Below are 18,401 nucleotides of genomic sequence, written 5' to 3'. Positions count from 1 at the left end.
CTCTCTGTGTCTACCTTCCTGTGGCTTAGAGCCTTTGAAGAGGACTTCAACAGAATATATGAAAGTCACTCAAGTAGCAACAGGATGGCAGCACTGTAAACCATTGTTGCATCATCATGAGACAAGATCTTAAAAACTTCTGCTTTACCCTACCAAAAGTAAACAGAAACATAACTCAGGTGCAGTTTGTGCGATTAACTGGAAGTTTGAAGCCAATCAGTTTGTGCTCTGCTGTTTCCACAATCAGATAACTAGCTTATGAAGTTATCCACACGTCCATAATGGATATGATAGTCGATAAAGTAGAAATGGTTTTTGCTGCTGGTGAATGTATCCAACTGTTAGGAGAGCAGTGATGCGGTAACGTGCTGAAACACACCCTAATCATGCTAGACCCTCATGTTCTATCTCTGTAAACATTAAGAAAATTCAAGAAGCTAGAAATGTGAAAAATAAGATGTACCAATGAAAAAGAGCAGCAACTTATGTGAGAAACTTGACTAAAATTTTAACATCATTGTAACACCCAAGGGGTGGGAATTATATTGAGTAGCAGTTGAGGACAGGTCAAGGTAGATGCTGTTGGACCACCACCCCAGGACATGGTTGAGTAGTGGCTTGGTAAGTGGATGTTTGATTAGTAAAACAGCATTAAAGAACCAAACATTTATTGTTCAACAATACACAAATGATGTGATGCCATTCCAGGTTGCCTATGGCAGCAGGACAGTAGCAGCGTACAGCCCACCAGAAATGCATCAGAGCAAATCTGTGGTGTGTGTGTGTGTGTGTGTGTGTGTGTGTGTGTGTGTGTGTGTGTGTGTTGCGTTGATGACAGGGGTGGCACAAGGCTGTTGAGGTGGTGAGACAAATCCTGACATCAGCTATGCTGCCAGCAGCAGCCAGTTGCCCTTTGCGAAGATACCGGAGATGAGCTGAGTCATGCTGCAGCCTCTGAACAGGAGAGCAGCTAGCAGCAGTGGAGTCTGCCCACGGGAACCTGGGGAGACAGCACGCCCCTCTGATGGCAGAAGAAGCCACACATCTGGGCCCGTAACATAGGCCACCAAGAGTTCCACTGATTAAAGGCACCTAAGTACTTTCCATTGGACTCGGCTTGGAGGAACTCCTTGTTCCATAGAATCTTGTAAGCAGCTGATGCGCAGATTGTAGACCAGTAGAGGTCCCTACTCCAAGCTGGTTGGCTGCAGACTAAGTTATTTCCACTGAACAATGAACAATATTTATATGGGAGTGACCCACCCTTGTTATGCTACTGTGCTGTTTTTTTTTTTTTTTTCAACTCATAACATCACTGCAGCCTGTACATAGAGAAATCAGGTGTTTCAAGTTGTGCGTAATTTGGCATCTTGGGCTGCCCAGCCTCACTATGGTGTAAAGAAACGGCTCAGTGGTGCGTCCGTTATAATGCAATATCAGCATACTCTCCTTGATGAACTGCCACCTGGCTATTATTGCTTGATCAACTTTTCTCTGCTTCTTGCATTGCCAGGGAAAGTGTCTGATTTTTTACTTGGCTGCACAAAATACACTGTTTCGTGGTGCAACTGCATTTAATACACAATCTGCATGTCACTAAGAGACAGCGCGAATTTGCAAGCGGGATTAACAAAAGGAGTTATCTGTGTGTACTGCATTCCAATGCACATCGTTCTTTCTGTATTTGGCACTGTCAACAATTGCATGGCAGTGACTTTCAAAATTCTGTACAGTTTGTCTGCAGACTCAGCAAAGTTACATGGCATTGAGCAGATGAAGCTCCTCAGTTTGCACTAATTGTCAAGTGAAAACTGCACTAACTGAATGAAATAAACAATTATCCTGGCCTATTAGTTTGTGGTGCAGGATTTTTGAGAATTTAAGTGTTGCTCCCTATTTTGGTGTGGAACTCTAAATAGCCAGTAATATCTGCCACTCTTAACAGATACACTGCTGCATTTAATGAAAGACTTCCCATTGGACACCCAGAAACCATATGGTACCAATGTGCCAGCCAATTCCACACAAATAACAAGAGATCTACTTGGCATGACGTTTGGAGTGCACTGACTCAAACATTTGAGAAGCACAAACTAGTCCACATGTTTACAAGCAAATGGTGAGTTCCAAAGACGTGTCCTGCTATATTAACATGGGCCTGTGCTGCAATAAGTCCAGAAGAAATTCAGTGTGCTTTATTGACTGTTGGGAACCACGTTATAGCATTTGAAATCGTACCTTCAGGTGTAACAACTAGCTCAGTCTTTAACAGAGTAGCTGTATTCTTTTTTTCAGGTGTGAGGTAACCTTTAAAGGCATCCAACACTAGCATAGTTCTCTCACTGAGCAGTACATCACTGTGTGATTGCAAACAGTAGCTAACACATAAATCATTAATTCTGTAGCCATCCCACCTCGTAATTGACTATGAATCACTATCCCTCTTTGACATTTTCTTGGACAAAGTTTAAAACTTCAGAATTGCGTAGGGTGTCAGCTTTCCTTCTCCTCCAACAACTAACATCACAGCCCTTTTATATATATGATACTTTTTGCCCCTTTATAGTCTACTGTAGTATTCATGTACCATCAATGTCTGACAAGCTAACTTATGGTGCCACTATCATTCTCCCTGTTCTACTATTCCATTTCTGAATGGTGGAAAGGAGGACTATCAATAAATTTCTGTATGAGCTCTAATAAGGGAAACATTCCACGTAGGAAATATATATCTAAAAACAAAGATGATTTGGCTTACCAAATGAAAGTGCTGGCAGGTCGACAGACACACAAACATACACACAAAATTCAAGCTTTCGCAACAAACTGTTGCTTCATCAGGAAAGGGGGAAGGAGAGGGAAAGACGAAAGGAAGTGGGTTTTAAGGGAGAGGGTAAGGAGTCATTCCAATCCCGGGGGCGGAAAGACTTACCTTAGGGGGAAAAAAGGACGGGTATACACTTGCACACACACACATATCCATCCACACATATGTCTGTATATGTGTGGATGGATATGTGTGTGTGTGCGAGTGTATACCCGTCCTTTTTTCCCCCTAAGGTAAGTCTTTCCGCTCCCGGGACTGGAGTGACTCCTTACCCTCTCCCTTAAAACCCACTTCCTTTCGTCTTTCCCTCTCCTTCCCTCTTTCCTGATGAGGCAACAGTTTGTTGCGAAAGCTTGTATTTTGTGTGTATGTTTGTGGTTGTTTGTGTGTCTGTCGACCTGCCAGCACTTTCATTTGGTAAGTCAAATCATCTTTGTTTTTTATATATATATATATATCTCTGTGTGTGTGTGTGTGTGTGTGTGTGGGAGGAAATAATGTTGCCACAACTTCTTAGGACATACGCTCCCTGCATCCTAGTACACAATGCCTCTCCAGTCACTGAAGTTTGTTGAACATCTCTGTAATGCTCTCACTTGTACTAACCAATTCTGTGGTGAAACAGTTGCTTTTCTTTGTGCTCTTCTCTTTTACGGGAGGCTTCCCATGTTCAATAATATTGTCAATGTCTGGTTGAGAGTGCATATTGAGTGTATAATCAATGCTAAAAAAAACTTACAAACAATGTTGATGGCCCTCCCAGAATATTCTCAGTACATAAGAAGTGTATGTGGTTAAGTATTAAAGATGTGGCAATATATTTTCCATTAAGATTTTGACAGAGTTTCATAAACCAGTCTTTGATACAGTAAGCTGTATTCTCTCTCTCTCTCTCTCTCTCTCTCTCTCTCTCTCTCTCTCTATCTTTTTTACAGGTGTGAGGTAACATTTAAAGGCATCCAACACTAGCATAGCTCTCTCATTGAGCAGTACATCACTGTGTGATTGCAAACACTGTTTGTGTTTTCTCTTCATATTGTACCTCAGATTCAATTTTCCAAGTAGTCTGTCAACACAAAATAGTTTAATAGGTCAATGCAAGGGTAGTCATTGAATTTACCACTTTAGGATGTTCACCAGAGGATTCATTATTTCTTTAGTAATTTGAAAACCTAATTTTATTGTTGAATACCTTCTCATCCCATGCAGTAAGTCTCCCCTGACCTGCAATGCTGGGTGACATTCCCCAAAATGTACCCCATTTCCTAGACCTCTCCAGTCCTCTTCCTTCCCCCCTCTTCCTTCCCCTTCAACCATTCTGCCTGAAGAAGGCTCCAAAAGCTTTCCCAGTTACAACCTTCTTTTATGTGTGTTCTGCCGCTGCTTGATGAGTAGATATATATGAAAAATCACAAAAAATATTTGTTAACTTACATGAATATATCACTGAGCGAGATGGCGCAGTGGTTAGCACACTGGACTCACATTTGGGAGGACGACGGTTCAATCCCCCGTCCGGCCATCCTGATATAGGTTTTCTGTGATTTCCCTAAATCGGCTCAGGCAAATGCCAGGATGGTTCCTTTGAAATGGCACAGCCGACTTCCTTCCCTAATCCGATGCGACCGATGACTTAGCTGTTTGGTTCCCTCTCCCAAATCAGCCAGATATGAATGTATTTTTGCAGGGCAAATATAACTGCTTCACAGGTTTCCATATCAATTCTGATATTTGCATTTGCTGATATTACACTATTAAACTTCAAGAATTCTTTGAACTGCCTGTTGCCAGGAATCTCAGTTTTACTCCTAATCTCTCATCGGCTACGATTTGCTCCTTTGAAAATGGCATGGCCGATTTGCTTCCCCATTGTTTTGTGATTCGAGCTTGTGCTCAGTCCCTAATAATATGCTGTCAACAGGACATTAAACTATAATCTTCCTTTGACTATAGTTGCCTCTCTCACTAATGTATGTTGCTTCTCTCATCATATAAACATTAATCATTTGTTGTATGATGTGGGACTCACCCACATCCACGATTCTGATTTCTCTCAATAAGTTAACATGCATCAAATCACTAGCCATTCTCCGAACCATTTCCTCTTTTTGTTGTTTCTTGTTAATACAATTGTGACAGATGCTTTCTGTTAGGCGTTCATGATCTTACCCATATGTAAAATTGCATTGCCAACCGAAGTCTGACAATATTGACAGAATTATTTATGGTGCAAGAGTTATGTCAATATATTGAATGTTTGACATAGTAGTATTGTCAATAAAATATTGCCCCTATACAGACACCATTAATGCTACTTGATACAGGTCTCAGAGTGATGAACAGTACTCAAGAATCAGACAGACAACTGTTTGTAAGCCACTTCTTTTCTTTCGTAAATGACTTTCTTTTCTTCGTGATTGACTTTCTTTTCCTTCAAGTTTTTCCAGTGAATCTCAGCCTTGCATATTCCTTTCCTATTATTTGTTTTATTTAGACACTTCACTTCAGGTTGCTCCAGAAGGTTACTCCCAGTTATTTTATGGTTGTAGTGATTTTTCACCATTGTCGTAATTGAACAGCAGTGGATTCCTTCGCTTTGGCACGCATGTTATGTTAAGTATATTTTCATTCAGTATCAACTGTGATTCTGTGTATCAACCATTGATCTATGGGTCATTCTACACTTCACTAGTTTTCTTATTATGCACCCTCCCTATAGACAACAGCTTCATCTGCAAAAAGCCTCACAGAGCATCCAACGTTATCAGCTGGATCATTTACATATACTGTAAACAGTAAGGGCCTTGTAACACTCCCTTGAGCCACCCCACAAATTACCTAGCTACATCTGTTGATTTCATCCCACAAAAAATGACAGAGTTCTGATCATTAGGAAGTCCTAAATTCATTCATAAATCTGGTCTGACACTCGGTAAGCTGGTATTTTCTTCACTTAATGACAGTACGGAAGTGATCTTAATGCAGTATCAGTCTGGGCCAATTCGTCTACCGCACTCTGGCTTTCATGGGCAAATGTTGCTCAGCATCTCCCAAAAGATGGGTGAATGGTCAGTATTGTTGGCCTAGTGTAGTGGGTAAAAGTCCTGCAACTACATTTGGATTACATTCCCCTGGAAGCTGAAGAGTTTCTCTTTACATCTTTTGTCAGTCTTTGTTCTTGTGAAGGATGTCATAGAATAGAGGAGCCATTTCTGTGCATAAACCTGTGAACTGACTCATACTCCCACAGAATCCTGACTGTGGTATGGTTAATGTCTTCAAAATTTTCAATGTCTTTAAATGAATTAGTTGTTGAGAGGTATGTATCCCATCTTCCCTTTTTTTCTTATGTGAAGGAAGGAACCCAAGCTTCAAATTAAAGAAACTTACCAGCTTTTGGCTCTCAGAAGGATTTCATTGATGAAGCTGCATTTTGTAGTTTGTTCTCCAATGAGATCAAACACTGCACATCAGATTTGTCCAAGCCATGCTTTTTGTGAGTTTCTCATACAGATGTAGTATTCTTGTAATGAATATTCAAGTTTGAGTTCCGGAGTTAGTAGGTGATTTGTTTTTTAACATGATTACTCATTGATGAAAACGAAATTTTACTCTTCACGCAGAGAAAAACTGTACCTGCACAGTTGTATAAAATAACAGAACTGTGAGCATGATGATAATCAGTACCGTAATGAAACATCAACATTCAAAAATGGTTCAATAACTACACCATATATAATGAAAATTTTCCAAGCACTAGTGGTATTCTTGCTCCACTTCAGACTAAGAAATTAACACTTATAGTTTTTATGGTGCAAAAATTTTCTGGTATTTGTGGGGTTATGCAGATAAGTTGCACTCTAATTTTTCTTTTGTTATTTCGGTGAAAGAGTGCAGCATAATTCTTGGGTCAATATGCTAGTTGTTATATCTCAATGATCTCAATGACCCATCTCGTTGTGGTCCATCTTTGTAGGATGCTCTGATGTGGAGTGAGAGCTTCACTTTTTTGTCAAAGAGAGTAGTGTCCCACAAAGAAGAGTTCCTTTGGTGTGCTGCAGTCATACTCCCAGACCTTATCATTTCTCATGCTTTGTATATAGAACAGATTCCTTGCTCAGAACCTAGCATAGTTGCAAGATTTGATTATTGTTTTCTGAATTTGTTTTACACCACCTATGTTGGTTACGTCTTATTTGGTCCTCACATTTGGCTTTGACCTCCATCTTCCCAAAATTTTAGAGAAGTGTGTACCATTCCAGCATGATAGACGGTCCACAGCAGGGTGGCAATTCTTTGAAAACTAGGAGTTCTCAGAGAATTAGATTTTACCTGGAAAATTGACAGAATTTCAGGGATTTCATAAAATCTTGGGGTGTTCTGTGTTTTGAATCAAGCATTGGAATTTTATTGAGCTGTATAAACCACAAATTTTAAAATACATAATATTTCAAAGTATCAATACAACGAAAGGGACAGTTGCTTCTCACCGTATAGCATAGATCCTGTGCAGAAAGGCACAATAAAAAGACCATCGGATAGTTAGCTTTCATCCAACAAGGCCTTTGTCAGAAATAGACCAAACATGCACACACACACACACACACACACACACACACACACACACACACACACAAACAACCACGAACACAACTCACACACACACATGACCACTCCCCCTGTGGGTTCGGGGGTTAGTAAAGGCCCGAGGTAGTCCTTCCTCTTGTAAGAGGTGGCTAAAAGGAGTCTCCCACTTTTTGCCCAATAAGTTCAGGTCCTATTTTATGATCTGACCTCCCACTTTCCAAATTGTATAGAAGTGCAGCCCATTTGGAGAATGACACCTTACGTGGTGCACCAGTTATCCACAGTGCAATTAGATTAGATCTACTGCACCTTTTATTGTCATGGCTTTGGATCTCCACCTGCCATTCAACTATTTGGGCAAGGACACATACCTGGATACATTATCTCATCTTCCATTGTCTACTGTCCTCTTTCCCCACCATGAAACTATTGGATCTCTCCGCAACCAATATTCAGCACGGTAGCCAGTCTGTTGTGGTGGGGCTGTCATGTACCCATTTGGTGATAGCCCCCTGACAACACAAAGATCGCATAGCTGATGCCTGAGCTGCAAACTCCCGGTGTATGCCAAGGAGTAGATGCCCGTCATCTAGGGGCATCAGGACTCCTGGCAATGACCATCATGCCAGATGGCCATTGCTGTGTCTGGGTGGCACCTGTGGGGAGAGCCCCTGATCAGAATGGGTGGTATCAGGGCAGATGACATGCAATGGAGCAGACCAAGTCATCTTTTGCTGGGGACCGAATGGCCCCAGCAGTCTCTTAAGAAGGGAAAGGTTGATTACAATGCTGACAGGTATGACCCTAAATCATTTCCCTCCCTAACAACACCATGGGAGAAACATAGGGCTACAGAATGAAGAGAGCCATATTCACCTCATTATTTAGTGTGCAGTAGAACTGATGGGAAGTCCTTTCTGGAACGAAGCCTCTGTTTTTTGTTGAGCACCTGGAGGATATGTTTGGGGAAGTGAGGGTGCTGTCCAAAATGTGCAATGAGTCGGTTTTGATTCAGGCGGCATCCCCAACCCAGTCCCAGCCATTACTCGCCTGTGACAAGGTGGGTAATTTTCCTGTTTAGGTGACTCTCCATAAAAGTCTCAACATGGTCCAGGAAATTATTTTGCATGGTGACCTCCTGTTGCAGTCCGATGATGAGCTACGTGTCAATTTGGAACAACAGGGCATTCACTTTGTCCGATGCATCCATAGGGGGCCTAAAGAGAATAGGGTTGCCACCGGTGTCTTCATCTTGGCCTTTGAGGGTGATTTGTTACCTGAAAAGGTCAAGGTGACTGTATAGCAATGTGACATCAAACCTTACGTCCCTCCCCCTATGCGATGCTTTAAGTGCTGAAAATTCAGGCACATGTCTTCCCTGTGCAGTTCCAGCACCACATGTAGAGACTGTGGACGTTCACTGTGCATCTCCATCCACCTGTGTTAGCTCTGGAGAGCACCACTCCCCCTGCTCACCAGACTGCACAGTACTCCAAAAGGAGTAGAAAATTATGGAGTACAAGGCTCAGGGCAGGCTGTCTTACCACGAGTCTAAACTAAAATACGAAAGATGTAACCCTGTTGAAATGCTCTTGTATATGCTGCCACTACGATGTTGTTGCCCATCATGGCACGGTTACACTCCTCATCTAAGCTTACTCCAGTGGACCCTCAGGGCCGCCCATCTTCATCCACCCTCCTGCTGGCTGGGAGCATGTCTTCTTCTGTTGCTCCCAAAGCTTCTACTTTGGGAGTATCCCCCCTCCCCCCAAACGCCAGGGATATCGGTCCCCTCCTCCCAGCCGAAGAAGCAACAGCCTTCTCCAGTTTCTCTTGCTCAGAATGGGTCCCTTGGGACTCTACCTTCCACTGGTCCCCTCCCCCTGTGGTCAAGTGGAGCCACTAGCTGCTGGTTGATGGGCTTCACGATCTTCCTCTGCCCCTGAAGCTACTTCCGAGAAGCTCTCCCAGTGTGCACCTAAGGAGCAGCTAGAGGGCAAACAAACAAAGAAGAAGTCCATTAGGAAATAGGAGACTCTGGTGGCCCCCACACCACCACCACCACCTAACAGTTCTGTGTCCGAGGACGAGGTGGAGATTCTGGCATCCCCTGAGGACCCAGATCTCGCAGACGCCTCGGATGCAATGGTACTGGCTGTGAACGCTCAACCAGAGGTGGCAGGGGATCCTGAGGCGTAATCTTCTTCCTTGGTCACTTCATACCATCCCAGGCAAGGGAAGTGTCATTCTCCAATGGAATTGCAGCAGTCTTTTCTCCCACATGGCTGCATTAAAACTCTTAAGTGTTAGATCTGCTTTTTGCTTTGCCCTTCAGGAAACCTGGTTTCCTGCGATGCAGACCCCTGCCCTTCGTGGCTGTCAGGGGTACTACAAAAACGGTACTGACTGTGACAGAGTGTCAGGAGGCGTTTGTATCTATGTCCTTACTTCTTTATCTATAATGAACCTGTATCCCTTCAAACACCTTTAGAAGCTGTGGCTGTCAGGGTGAGGGCAACACAGGAAATTACCATCTGTAACATCTACCTCCCTCCAGATAGTGAAGTGCTGCTCCATGTATTGGCTGCACTAGTTTCCCAACTCCCCCCCCCCCCCCCACCCCACCTTTTCATTCTACTTCTGGGTGATTTTGATGCCCATAACACTTTATGGGGTGGAACCCTGATTACTGGCTGTGGTAAAGATTTCGAGGACCTGCTAACTCAACTCTACATCTACATGGATACTCTGCAAATCACATTTTAAGTGTCTGGCAGAGGGTTTATCGAACCGCCTTCACAATTCTCTATTATTCCAATCTCGTATAGAACGCGGAAAGAATGAACACCTATATCTTTCTGTACGAGCTCTGATTTCCCTTATCTTATTGTGTTGATCGTTCCTCCCTATGTAGGTCGGTGTCAACAAAATATTTTTGCTATTCATGTGGCTCCACACACTTCAGTGGCACATGGCACATACTCAGTCGTTGATCTCTCGATCTGCAGTTCCGGCCTTCTCCCATATATCCACTGGAAAGCTCATCACGACTTGTGTTGTAGTGACAACTTTCCGCTCTTCCTGTTCCTCTCCCAGCATCACTCATCTGAACACTTGCCCAGTCGGGCTCTTACGAAGACTGATTGGGCTGCTTTCACTGCCACCACCACCACCACCACTAAATCTCCTTTGCATGGCAACATCGACAAAGTGATCCACAGCATCGCTACTACCATTGTTGCCACAGCTGAATCGGCAATCCCTTATTCCTCAGGTTACCTGCGGCGGAAGTCAGTGCCTTGGTGGTCTTGAGAAATTGCTGTGGCCATTTAAGACCGAAGTGGGTCCTCCAGTGTCATAAATGCCACCAGTCTCTGGAGAACCTCATTGCCTTCAAATAGTTCCGTCCAGGTCTGCCTACTCATCAAAAATGGAAGCAGTAGCATTGGGAATGATACATCTCTACCATTGGAACACGAACCACTCCTTCCCAGGTTTGGACCAAGCTCCGACAACTTTATGGGTATCAAACCCCTACAGGTGTACCTGGAACTTCCACACATGGAGTTGTGTGTGCTGATCCAGATGCAATCGCAGAGTGTCTTGCTGAGCATTATGCTCGCACCTTTACATTTGAGAATTACTGACCTGTCTGTTGTTTCCTAAAACAGCAGGTAGAACGACAACACCCATCTTTTGCTCCTTGCCACCCTGAGCCATAAAATGGTCCCTTCAGTGAGTGGGAATTTTTCAGTGCCGTTGCAGACTTCACTGATACATCCCCTGGCCCAGACCATATCCATTCTCAAATGATTAAGCACCCGTGAGCGGATTACCTGCGCCACCTCCTTGCTGTCTTCAAATTGCATCTGGAGTGATGGCGAATTCCCGTAGCAGTGATGGGAAAGTATCAGCGTTCCGTCCGCCACTGGTAGCAGAGTGGTCAGCGTGACAGAATGTCATAGCTAATGGCACAGGTTCGATTCCCGGCTGGGTCGGAGATTTTCTCCGCTCAGGGACTGGGTGTTGTGTTGTCCTTATCATCATCATTTCATCCCCATCGACACACAAATCACCAAAGTGGCGTCAATTTGAAAGACTTGCACCAGGTGAACGGTCTACCCGACGGGAGGCCCTAGCCACACAGCATTTCCATTTCATCATGGTTCCAGTGCTAAAGCCTGGCAAGAACCCGTTAGATGTGGATAGCTATTGTCCTATCAGCCTCACCAATGTTCTGTGCAAGCTGCTCATATGTATGGTGAGCCGGCGGATGTGTTGGCTTCTTGAGTTTCGGTGACTTCTGGCTCCATCCCAGGGCAGTTTTCACCAAGGACACCCCGCCACCAACAACTTGGTCCACCTGGAGTCTGCCATTCGATCACTGTTTTCCTGGCAACACCACCTTGTTGTCATTCTTTTTGACCTGACAAAGGCCTACAATACCACTTGGCGACACAACATCCTGACTACTCTGCATGAGTGGCTCTCCGGGGCACACTCCCGATTTTTATACGTAACTTCTTGTTGCTCCACACTTTCTAAGTCTGTGTCAGTGATTCTCACAGTTTGCCCCACATCCAAGAGAATGGGGTCCTGCAGGGCTCTGTCCTGAGTGCCCCACTCTTTTTTAATTGCTGTTAACGATCTCTCACTAGCAGAAGGATCCTCTGTATTTCCCCTCCTATATGCTGACAGTTTTTGTATTTCTTTCTGCCCCTCTTCTATTGGTGTGGGTGAATGCTGATTGCAGGGAGCCATATGAAAGGCACACTCACTCACAGCTTTCAGTATTCAGCCACCAAGACTTGCATCATGCACTTCTGTCATTGTCGTATTGTCCACCCCCATCCAGAACTGTACCTCAGTGACCAACTACTTGATGTAGTTGAGACTTACCGCTTTTTGGAACTGGTGTGTGTTGCAGATTGACTGGCTTTCCCTTTTTATTCTCGTGGTTGGCCAGCCACTGTAATCTGCTTTCATGTTTTACTCTCTTCTGTTTCTAGTGTCTCTCTGTTGTTTTCTTGTCCTCCTTTGTTTCTTTTAGGGTTTGTTGCCTTCCCTTCGTTCTTGTGGCTTTTCCTTTCTTTCCTTTTTGTGTTATATGTTTCGTCCATTTTGCTCTCACACTTGTGGCATTGTTTTATTAGGAACAAGGGACCGATGACCTTGTAGTTTGGTCCCTTCTCCTGCCTTTAAACCAACCAACCGGTCTGTGATACCTACTTAACTTGGCTTTTGCATTCTCTACATCGATGGATCAGTGACCGACAGTCTTGTTGGTTTTGCTTACGCCCACGTTGGATACACTGAATTGGGTTCCTTGCCTGCTGGCTGCACTGTTTTCACTGCAGAGTTGGTAGCCATCTATCATGCTCTTGAGCATATCCACTCCTGAACTGGGGAGTCCTTCGTCATTTGTAGAGACTTCTTAAGCAGCCTACAAGCTCTTGACCAGTACTTCCCTTGCCCTCCTTTGGTATTGACTATCCAGTAGTCTCTTTATGCCCTCGGCAGCAATGGACGTTCAATGACCTTCATTTGGACCCCAGGACATGCCAGGATCCCGGGCAATGAACTTGCTGACCACCTGGCCTATCAGGCAACCAGGAAACTAGCTCTGGAGATTGGCCTGCCAGAGACTGATCTTCAATCAGTCTTCTGTCACAGAGTTTTCGTGATCTGGGATACTGAATGGTGCACCCTTAGTACACCAAATGAGGTATGAATTCTCAAGGAGACAACAAATGTGTGGTGGTCATCCACGCAATCCACTTGCAGGGACTCCGTTGTCGTTTGCTGGCTCTGTATCAGCCATACTTGGCCAACACATGGTCATCTTCTCCGTTGTGAGTACCCACATCAGTGTTGCTGTGGCTCCCACATGACTGTCCTGATTTAGCTGCTCTGTGACGGACTTTTAACCTTACAAGCACCTTGCCTCTGGTGTTGGCTGACAGTGCTTCAATGGTTGGGGTTGTTTTACGTTTTATTCATAAGGGGGTTTCTATCACTCAATCTAAGGGTGGGAATGTGGCCGTCTCTCCCAGGCCTTCACCCTCCCTCCATTTTAACTCTTCCTCACTCTTTCTTTGCATTTTGTTTGCCCTGTGGTGTTTGTCTTTTCCTTATGTATGTTCATCTTTCCATGTCTTTTAGGCTGGTGATTTTAATGTGTTGCAGAGTGGCTGGCTCATCCTTTTTTATTCTTGTGGCCAGCCAGCACAAGCCTCTACTATTCATTTTAGTTTACATTTTCCTCTTTGGTTCGCTTCTTTCATTTTCTCTTTCAGTGTGGTTCTCCGTTAGTGTTACGCCCTTCTACTTTCCCAACTTCTTTTTTTAAATTGTTTTACCTTGATACATGTTTGCTTTAGGAAAAAAGGGACTGATGACATTGTAGTTTAGTCTCTTTACACCCCAAACCAACCAACCAATCAACACACAACCATTGCAGTCTCTGGCATCTGGAGCCAGCTGAGACTGTGGTCGTGTGTGTGTGTGTGTGTGTGTGTGTGTGTGTGTGTGTGTGTGTTTTGCTTATTTTGACAAAGGCCTTGGCCAAAAGCTAACTTTCTGAAAGTCTTTTTCTTTTGCCTTTCTGTGACTCAGCATCTCCGATATATGGTAAGTAACAACTATAGTTTTTGTTGTATTATTACATTCCGTCCTGGATTTCCCATTGTTTGATATTTCATAGTATGTTAAGTATGTGTATATTATTCAACATAAATTATCAGTGTTTAAAAACTGCAGTCAAACTACCTTGTCAAGAGGAAAGAAAAGTACTTATTGTGAGAGAGCCCCTCCCTACCATTAATTATCAGGAACTTCTTATAATGCCATCTTGCTCCCAAGCTTTGAATTCTCTGGGATTTTTCCCCAAATTTAAGTAGTTGACCTGATCAGGTACCTGTAATTGGCAGGAAGGCGTTTGTTTTCCCCTATACAGCATAGGTGCCAATAGGGAGAGGGGGGGGGGGGGGGGGGAAGAGGGGTATTTGCCCAATTCTAGAATTATCATGTAACATTCCGCCAGTGCAGACGGTATTTGCTTCGTGATACATTACCTGTGTTAAAATGGACCGTTTACCAATTGCGGAAAAGGTCGATTTCGTGTTGCTGTATGGCTATTGTGATCAAAATTCCCAACGGGTGTTTGCTATATATGCTGCTCGGTATCTTGGACGACATCATTCAAATGTCCGGACCGTTTGCCAGATAGTTACGTTATTTAAGGAAACAGGAAGTGTTCAGCCACATGTGAAACGTCAACCACGACCTGCAACAAATGATGATGCCCAAGTAGGTGTTTTAGCTGCTGTCACGGCTAATCCGCACATCAGTAGCAGACAAATTGCGCGAGAATCGGGAATCTCAAAAACGTTGGCGTTGAGAATGCTACATCTACATCGATTGCACCCGTACCATATTTCTATGCACCAGGAATTGCATGGCGACGACTTTGAACGTCATGTACAGTTCTGCTACTGGACACAAGAGAAATTACGGCACGATGACAGATTTTTTGCTTGCGTTCTATTTAGTGACGAAGCATCATTCACCAACAGCGGTAACGTAAACTGGCATAATATGCACTATTGGGCAACGGAAAATCCACGATGGCTGCGACAAGTGTAACATCAGCGACCTTGGCAGGTTAATGTATGGTGCGGCATTATGGGAGGAAGGATAATTGGCCCCCATTTTATCGGTGGCAATCTAAATGGTACAATGTATGCTGATTTCCTACGTCATATTCTACCGATGTTACTACAAGATGTTTCACTGCATGACAGAATGGCGATGTACTTCCAACATGATGGATGTCCGGCACATAGCTCGCGTGAGGTTGAAGCGGTATTGAATAGCGTATTTCATGACAGGTGGATTGGTCGTCGAAGCACGTTCACCGGATCTGACGTCCCCAGATTTCTTTCTGTGGGGAAAGTTGAAGGATATTTGCTATTGTGATCCACCGACAACGCCTGACAACATGCGTCAGCGCATTGTCAATGCATGTGCGAACATTACGGAAGGCGAACTACTCGCCGTTGAGAGGAATGTCGTTACACGTATTGCCAAATGCATTGAGGTTGATGGACATCATTTTGAGCATTTATTGCATTAATGTGGTATTTACAGGTAATCACACTGTAACATCATGCATTCTCAGAAATGATAAGTTCACAAAGGTACATGTATCGCATTGGAACAACCAAAATAAAATGTTCAAACGTACCTACGTTCTGTATTTTAATTTAAAAAACGTACCTGTTACCAACTGTTCGTCTAAAATTGTGACTATTACAGTGCCATCTGTCACAAAGCGAAAAAAGTGGTCCAACTAAAACATTCATATTTCCTTACGTACTACACTAATGTGTAATAAAAAATGGGGGTTCCTATTTTTAAAAATGCAGATGATATCCGTTCGACCTATGGCAGCGCCATCTAGCGGGCCAACCATAGTACCATCTGGTTTCCCTCTTCAAGCTAGACAAGTTTCGTTCTTTGTAGTTTTTTCGTTTGACGCTTATTTCGTGAGACATTTGGCCCGTCACGATCATTGGACCAGTGCGGCGGTGTTTTCAGCGCTGTTCGGCATCAAGATGGATGTGAAACTATTCAGAAGTCTATTGAAATAGTGTCCTCAGTCTTTCTCTTTGTTATTTTCTCAAGGCCCTTATCAAATTTCAGATTGCATGCTGGAATCACAACAGTAGTTTACAGTTTTTTGTGGACGAATAAGCCACATGATGACTTGCTGAATGTACATCAAATTTTACACAATGTACCTACTGTAGTGCTCTCTGAAGTTACTATGCTGTGCTGTAGGTATGTACATTTATGAAACTACATACACATTCATAAGGGGAACAATCATGGGCACAGGACTGTAAGCCACACACCACTTCAGAAACATATTCCTCCTGCAAACAACATGCCACTTTGCGAACATACTCCTGGAAATAAATGTCCAAGGAGAATGGCAAAAAGCATAAGACAAAGATGCACAAGCACTTCTGAGAACAATAGACATTCAGAAAGTGGAAGCAAAACCAGTTGATATTCACCAAACTGAAATGCTAATACAGGGTGTTACGACCCGGGACAACCGGGAGAAAACTGGGAATTGTTTAAAATTCCGGGAATTTTTCATTGTTTTAGTTTTCAGTTAAATTTTTGTATCCCGCTACTGCAGAATAATACTGCAGCAACAAAACATGAACGGGAGGGAAAAAAAGAAAATAAAACTTAAGTTGCAACGGAAATGCGCCGTATGCAACAAAAAAGTGCTCATACAAGCGTCTGCCAACAATAAACTGTGCCAAAGGCTTTAGGAACACTGTGCAATGCTTTAGAACAACAAATTGCCTCCGATGAGCGTGGCGTGACAAGTGTTTAAATTAGATTCGTTTGAGCAGTTGCGGGCGGGCTCCTGCGCATGCGCAGTTGAGTCGCGTATGAGTAGTACCTTCTCGCGCTTCTAGTTACGGAAGTGTGGCTGGACGCCACTACTTAATATTGCCCCTGTTCGGAAATATCGTAGATCCGGGGCTGATGCACAGAGCAGTCCGAGTTGTGGTGGGGAGGTGGGTCGTCCCCACGTAGTCTGTGTTTACGTTCAGTGATTTTGTTGTTTCCTCTTCGTTTATAATGCTGTCACGTTAAATGATAACAAAACGGATTTTTGTGGCCGAGAGCTACCAAATGAAGTAAAATACTTTGGCATAATTACGGCAGGCTAAAATATGTTAATAGATTCAGATTTTAGTTCCACCTTTGATAGTCAAGCATTAATCGGCTTACAGAACAATGAAGTTATTTTTGCCGGTTTTCTAAAGAGATTTGGCTTTTATTAATCCTTTCTACTGAGGCAGCCAATTTATTTGAAACGAAGTGTTAAATTTCACACTATTGGCTAGTTTCAGCTGTTCGCTTCATTTCAAGTCCACGTATGGCATTATGCTATAATAAAGAACCAACATGAGTACTGGCACTCCAGAAAATTTACATACGTATGTGCATTTTAAGCCGAATTATGCATTTTAGTATGGTTCGCGAAATCCCGACGCTCTTGAAATATCCTTTGATGTCATGTTTCTTTTATGACATAATGTAGGATCTTTTAATGTTTTACACGTACGACTATATGGGCTTCCTGCGTCATCCTAGCTGCGCAAGCGCGATGACGTCAGTTATCTGGCGCTTTCTTGCAACTGCTGAAACGAACCTATTTCTAACAGGTCACGGGAAAATATTGCGAATGGTGGTTTGAACAGCGTTACATTCAAAGCAGATTTCCTTTTACGCAAGATGAACTATGTGCGAGAATGTACGATGACTTTCTTAAATCACAAAGCGATTGACTCTCATTTAAAAATCAACTCTTTGAGGTCGACCATTTAGAATAATTTCGAGCCCAGATGAGATATTTGCGTCGTTATTAAAAATTGTACTGGCACATTTGTGTGATGTATCTTAAAGTGTAACACGCGCAAAAAAGATCAACATTGTATATGGAAGCTTAGCTTGTCTTCCAACTTATTAATCTTCGAGACCAGTGTTATATGTGAATGCTATGTATATTAATTTAAGCCATTAACTTTTCTTATTTGTGTATTCGCGCTACTTAAGAATGATCTTGCTATTAGCTAACTACATCACCTGTCCTATTGCTGTCATCAGCTGGCGAGATCACGTGAATGAGCTATGACGCTTACAAAATCGCATCGCAATCTCGATTTCAATGCTTCGGAAAGTGACGTGCGTTGTTTGGTGGAATTCAATTCGTAATTCGAAAATATGCAGCGTACATGTTGCTTGACATCAAAGGTCTTTCAAAACGTGTTTTTCTGGCTGGGTTTCGTTTTCTAAGGTGCCAGGAAATTCTACGTCGGTATATAAAACCATAAAAATTCAAAGGATTGATGACTTTTGCAGTGGCGAAGAAGAGTATACTGTCACTTAACACGGAAAA

The 18,401-nt window shown here is 43.2% G+C and overlaps 1 protein-coding gene across 4 annotated transcripts in view; it reads left to right on the top strand.

The window, feature by feature from the left end:
* Positions 1 to 18,401, top strand: part of LOC124596160 (leucine-rich repeat-containing protein 1-like) — a 131,718-nt gene that overhangs the window by 5,330 nt on the left and 107,987 nt on the right. Inside the window, exon 2 of one of the 4 annotated variants that reach the window (XM_047135192.1) lies at positions 1,946 to 2,119. The exons of the other annotated variants lie outside the window; for them this stretch is intronic. Within the exon in view, the coding sequence (XP_046991148.1) occupies positions 2,117 to 2,119 (3 nt within the window). The 5' untranslated portion in view covers positions 1,946 to 2,116. The remainder of the gene's footprint in view (positions 1 to 1,945; positions 2,120 to 18,401) is intronic. 4 annotated transcript variants of the gene reach the window in all.

Source organism: Schistocerca americana, chromosome 2 (genome assembly GCF_021461395.2).
Source record: "Schistocerca americana isolate TAMUIC-IGC-003095 chromosome 2, iqSchAmer2.1, whole genome shotgun sequence".
Lineage (NCBI taxonomy): Eukaryota > Metazoa > Arthropoda > Insecta > Orthoptera > Acrididae > Schistocerca > Schistocerca americana.
Note: the sequence above shows the minus strand (reverse complement) of the source record. Positions and strands in the feature narration are given on the sequence as shown.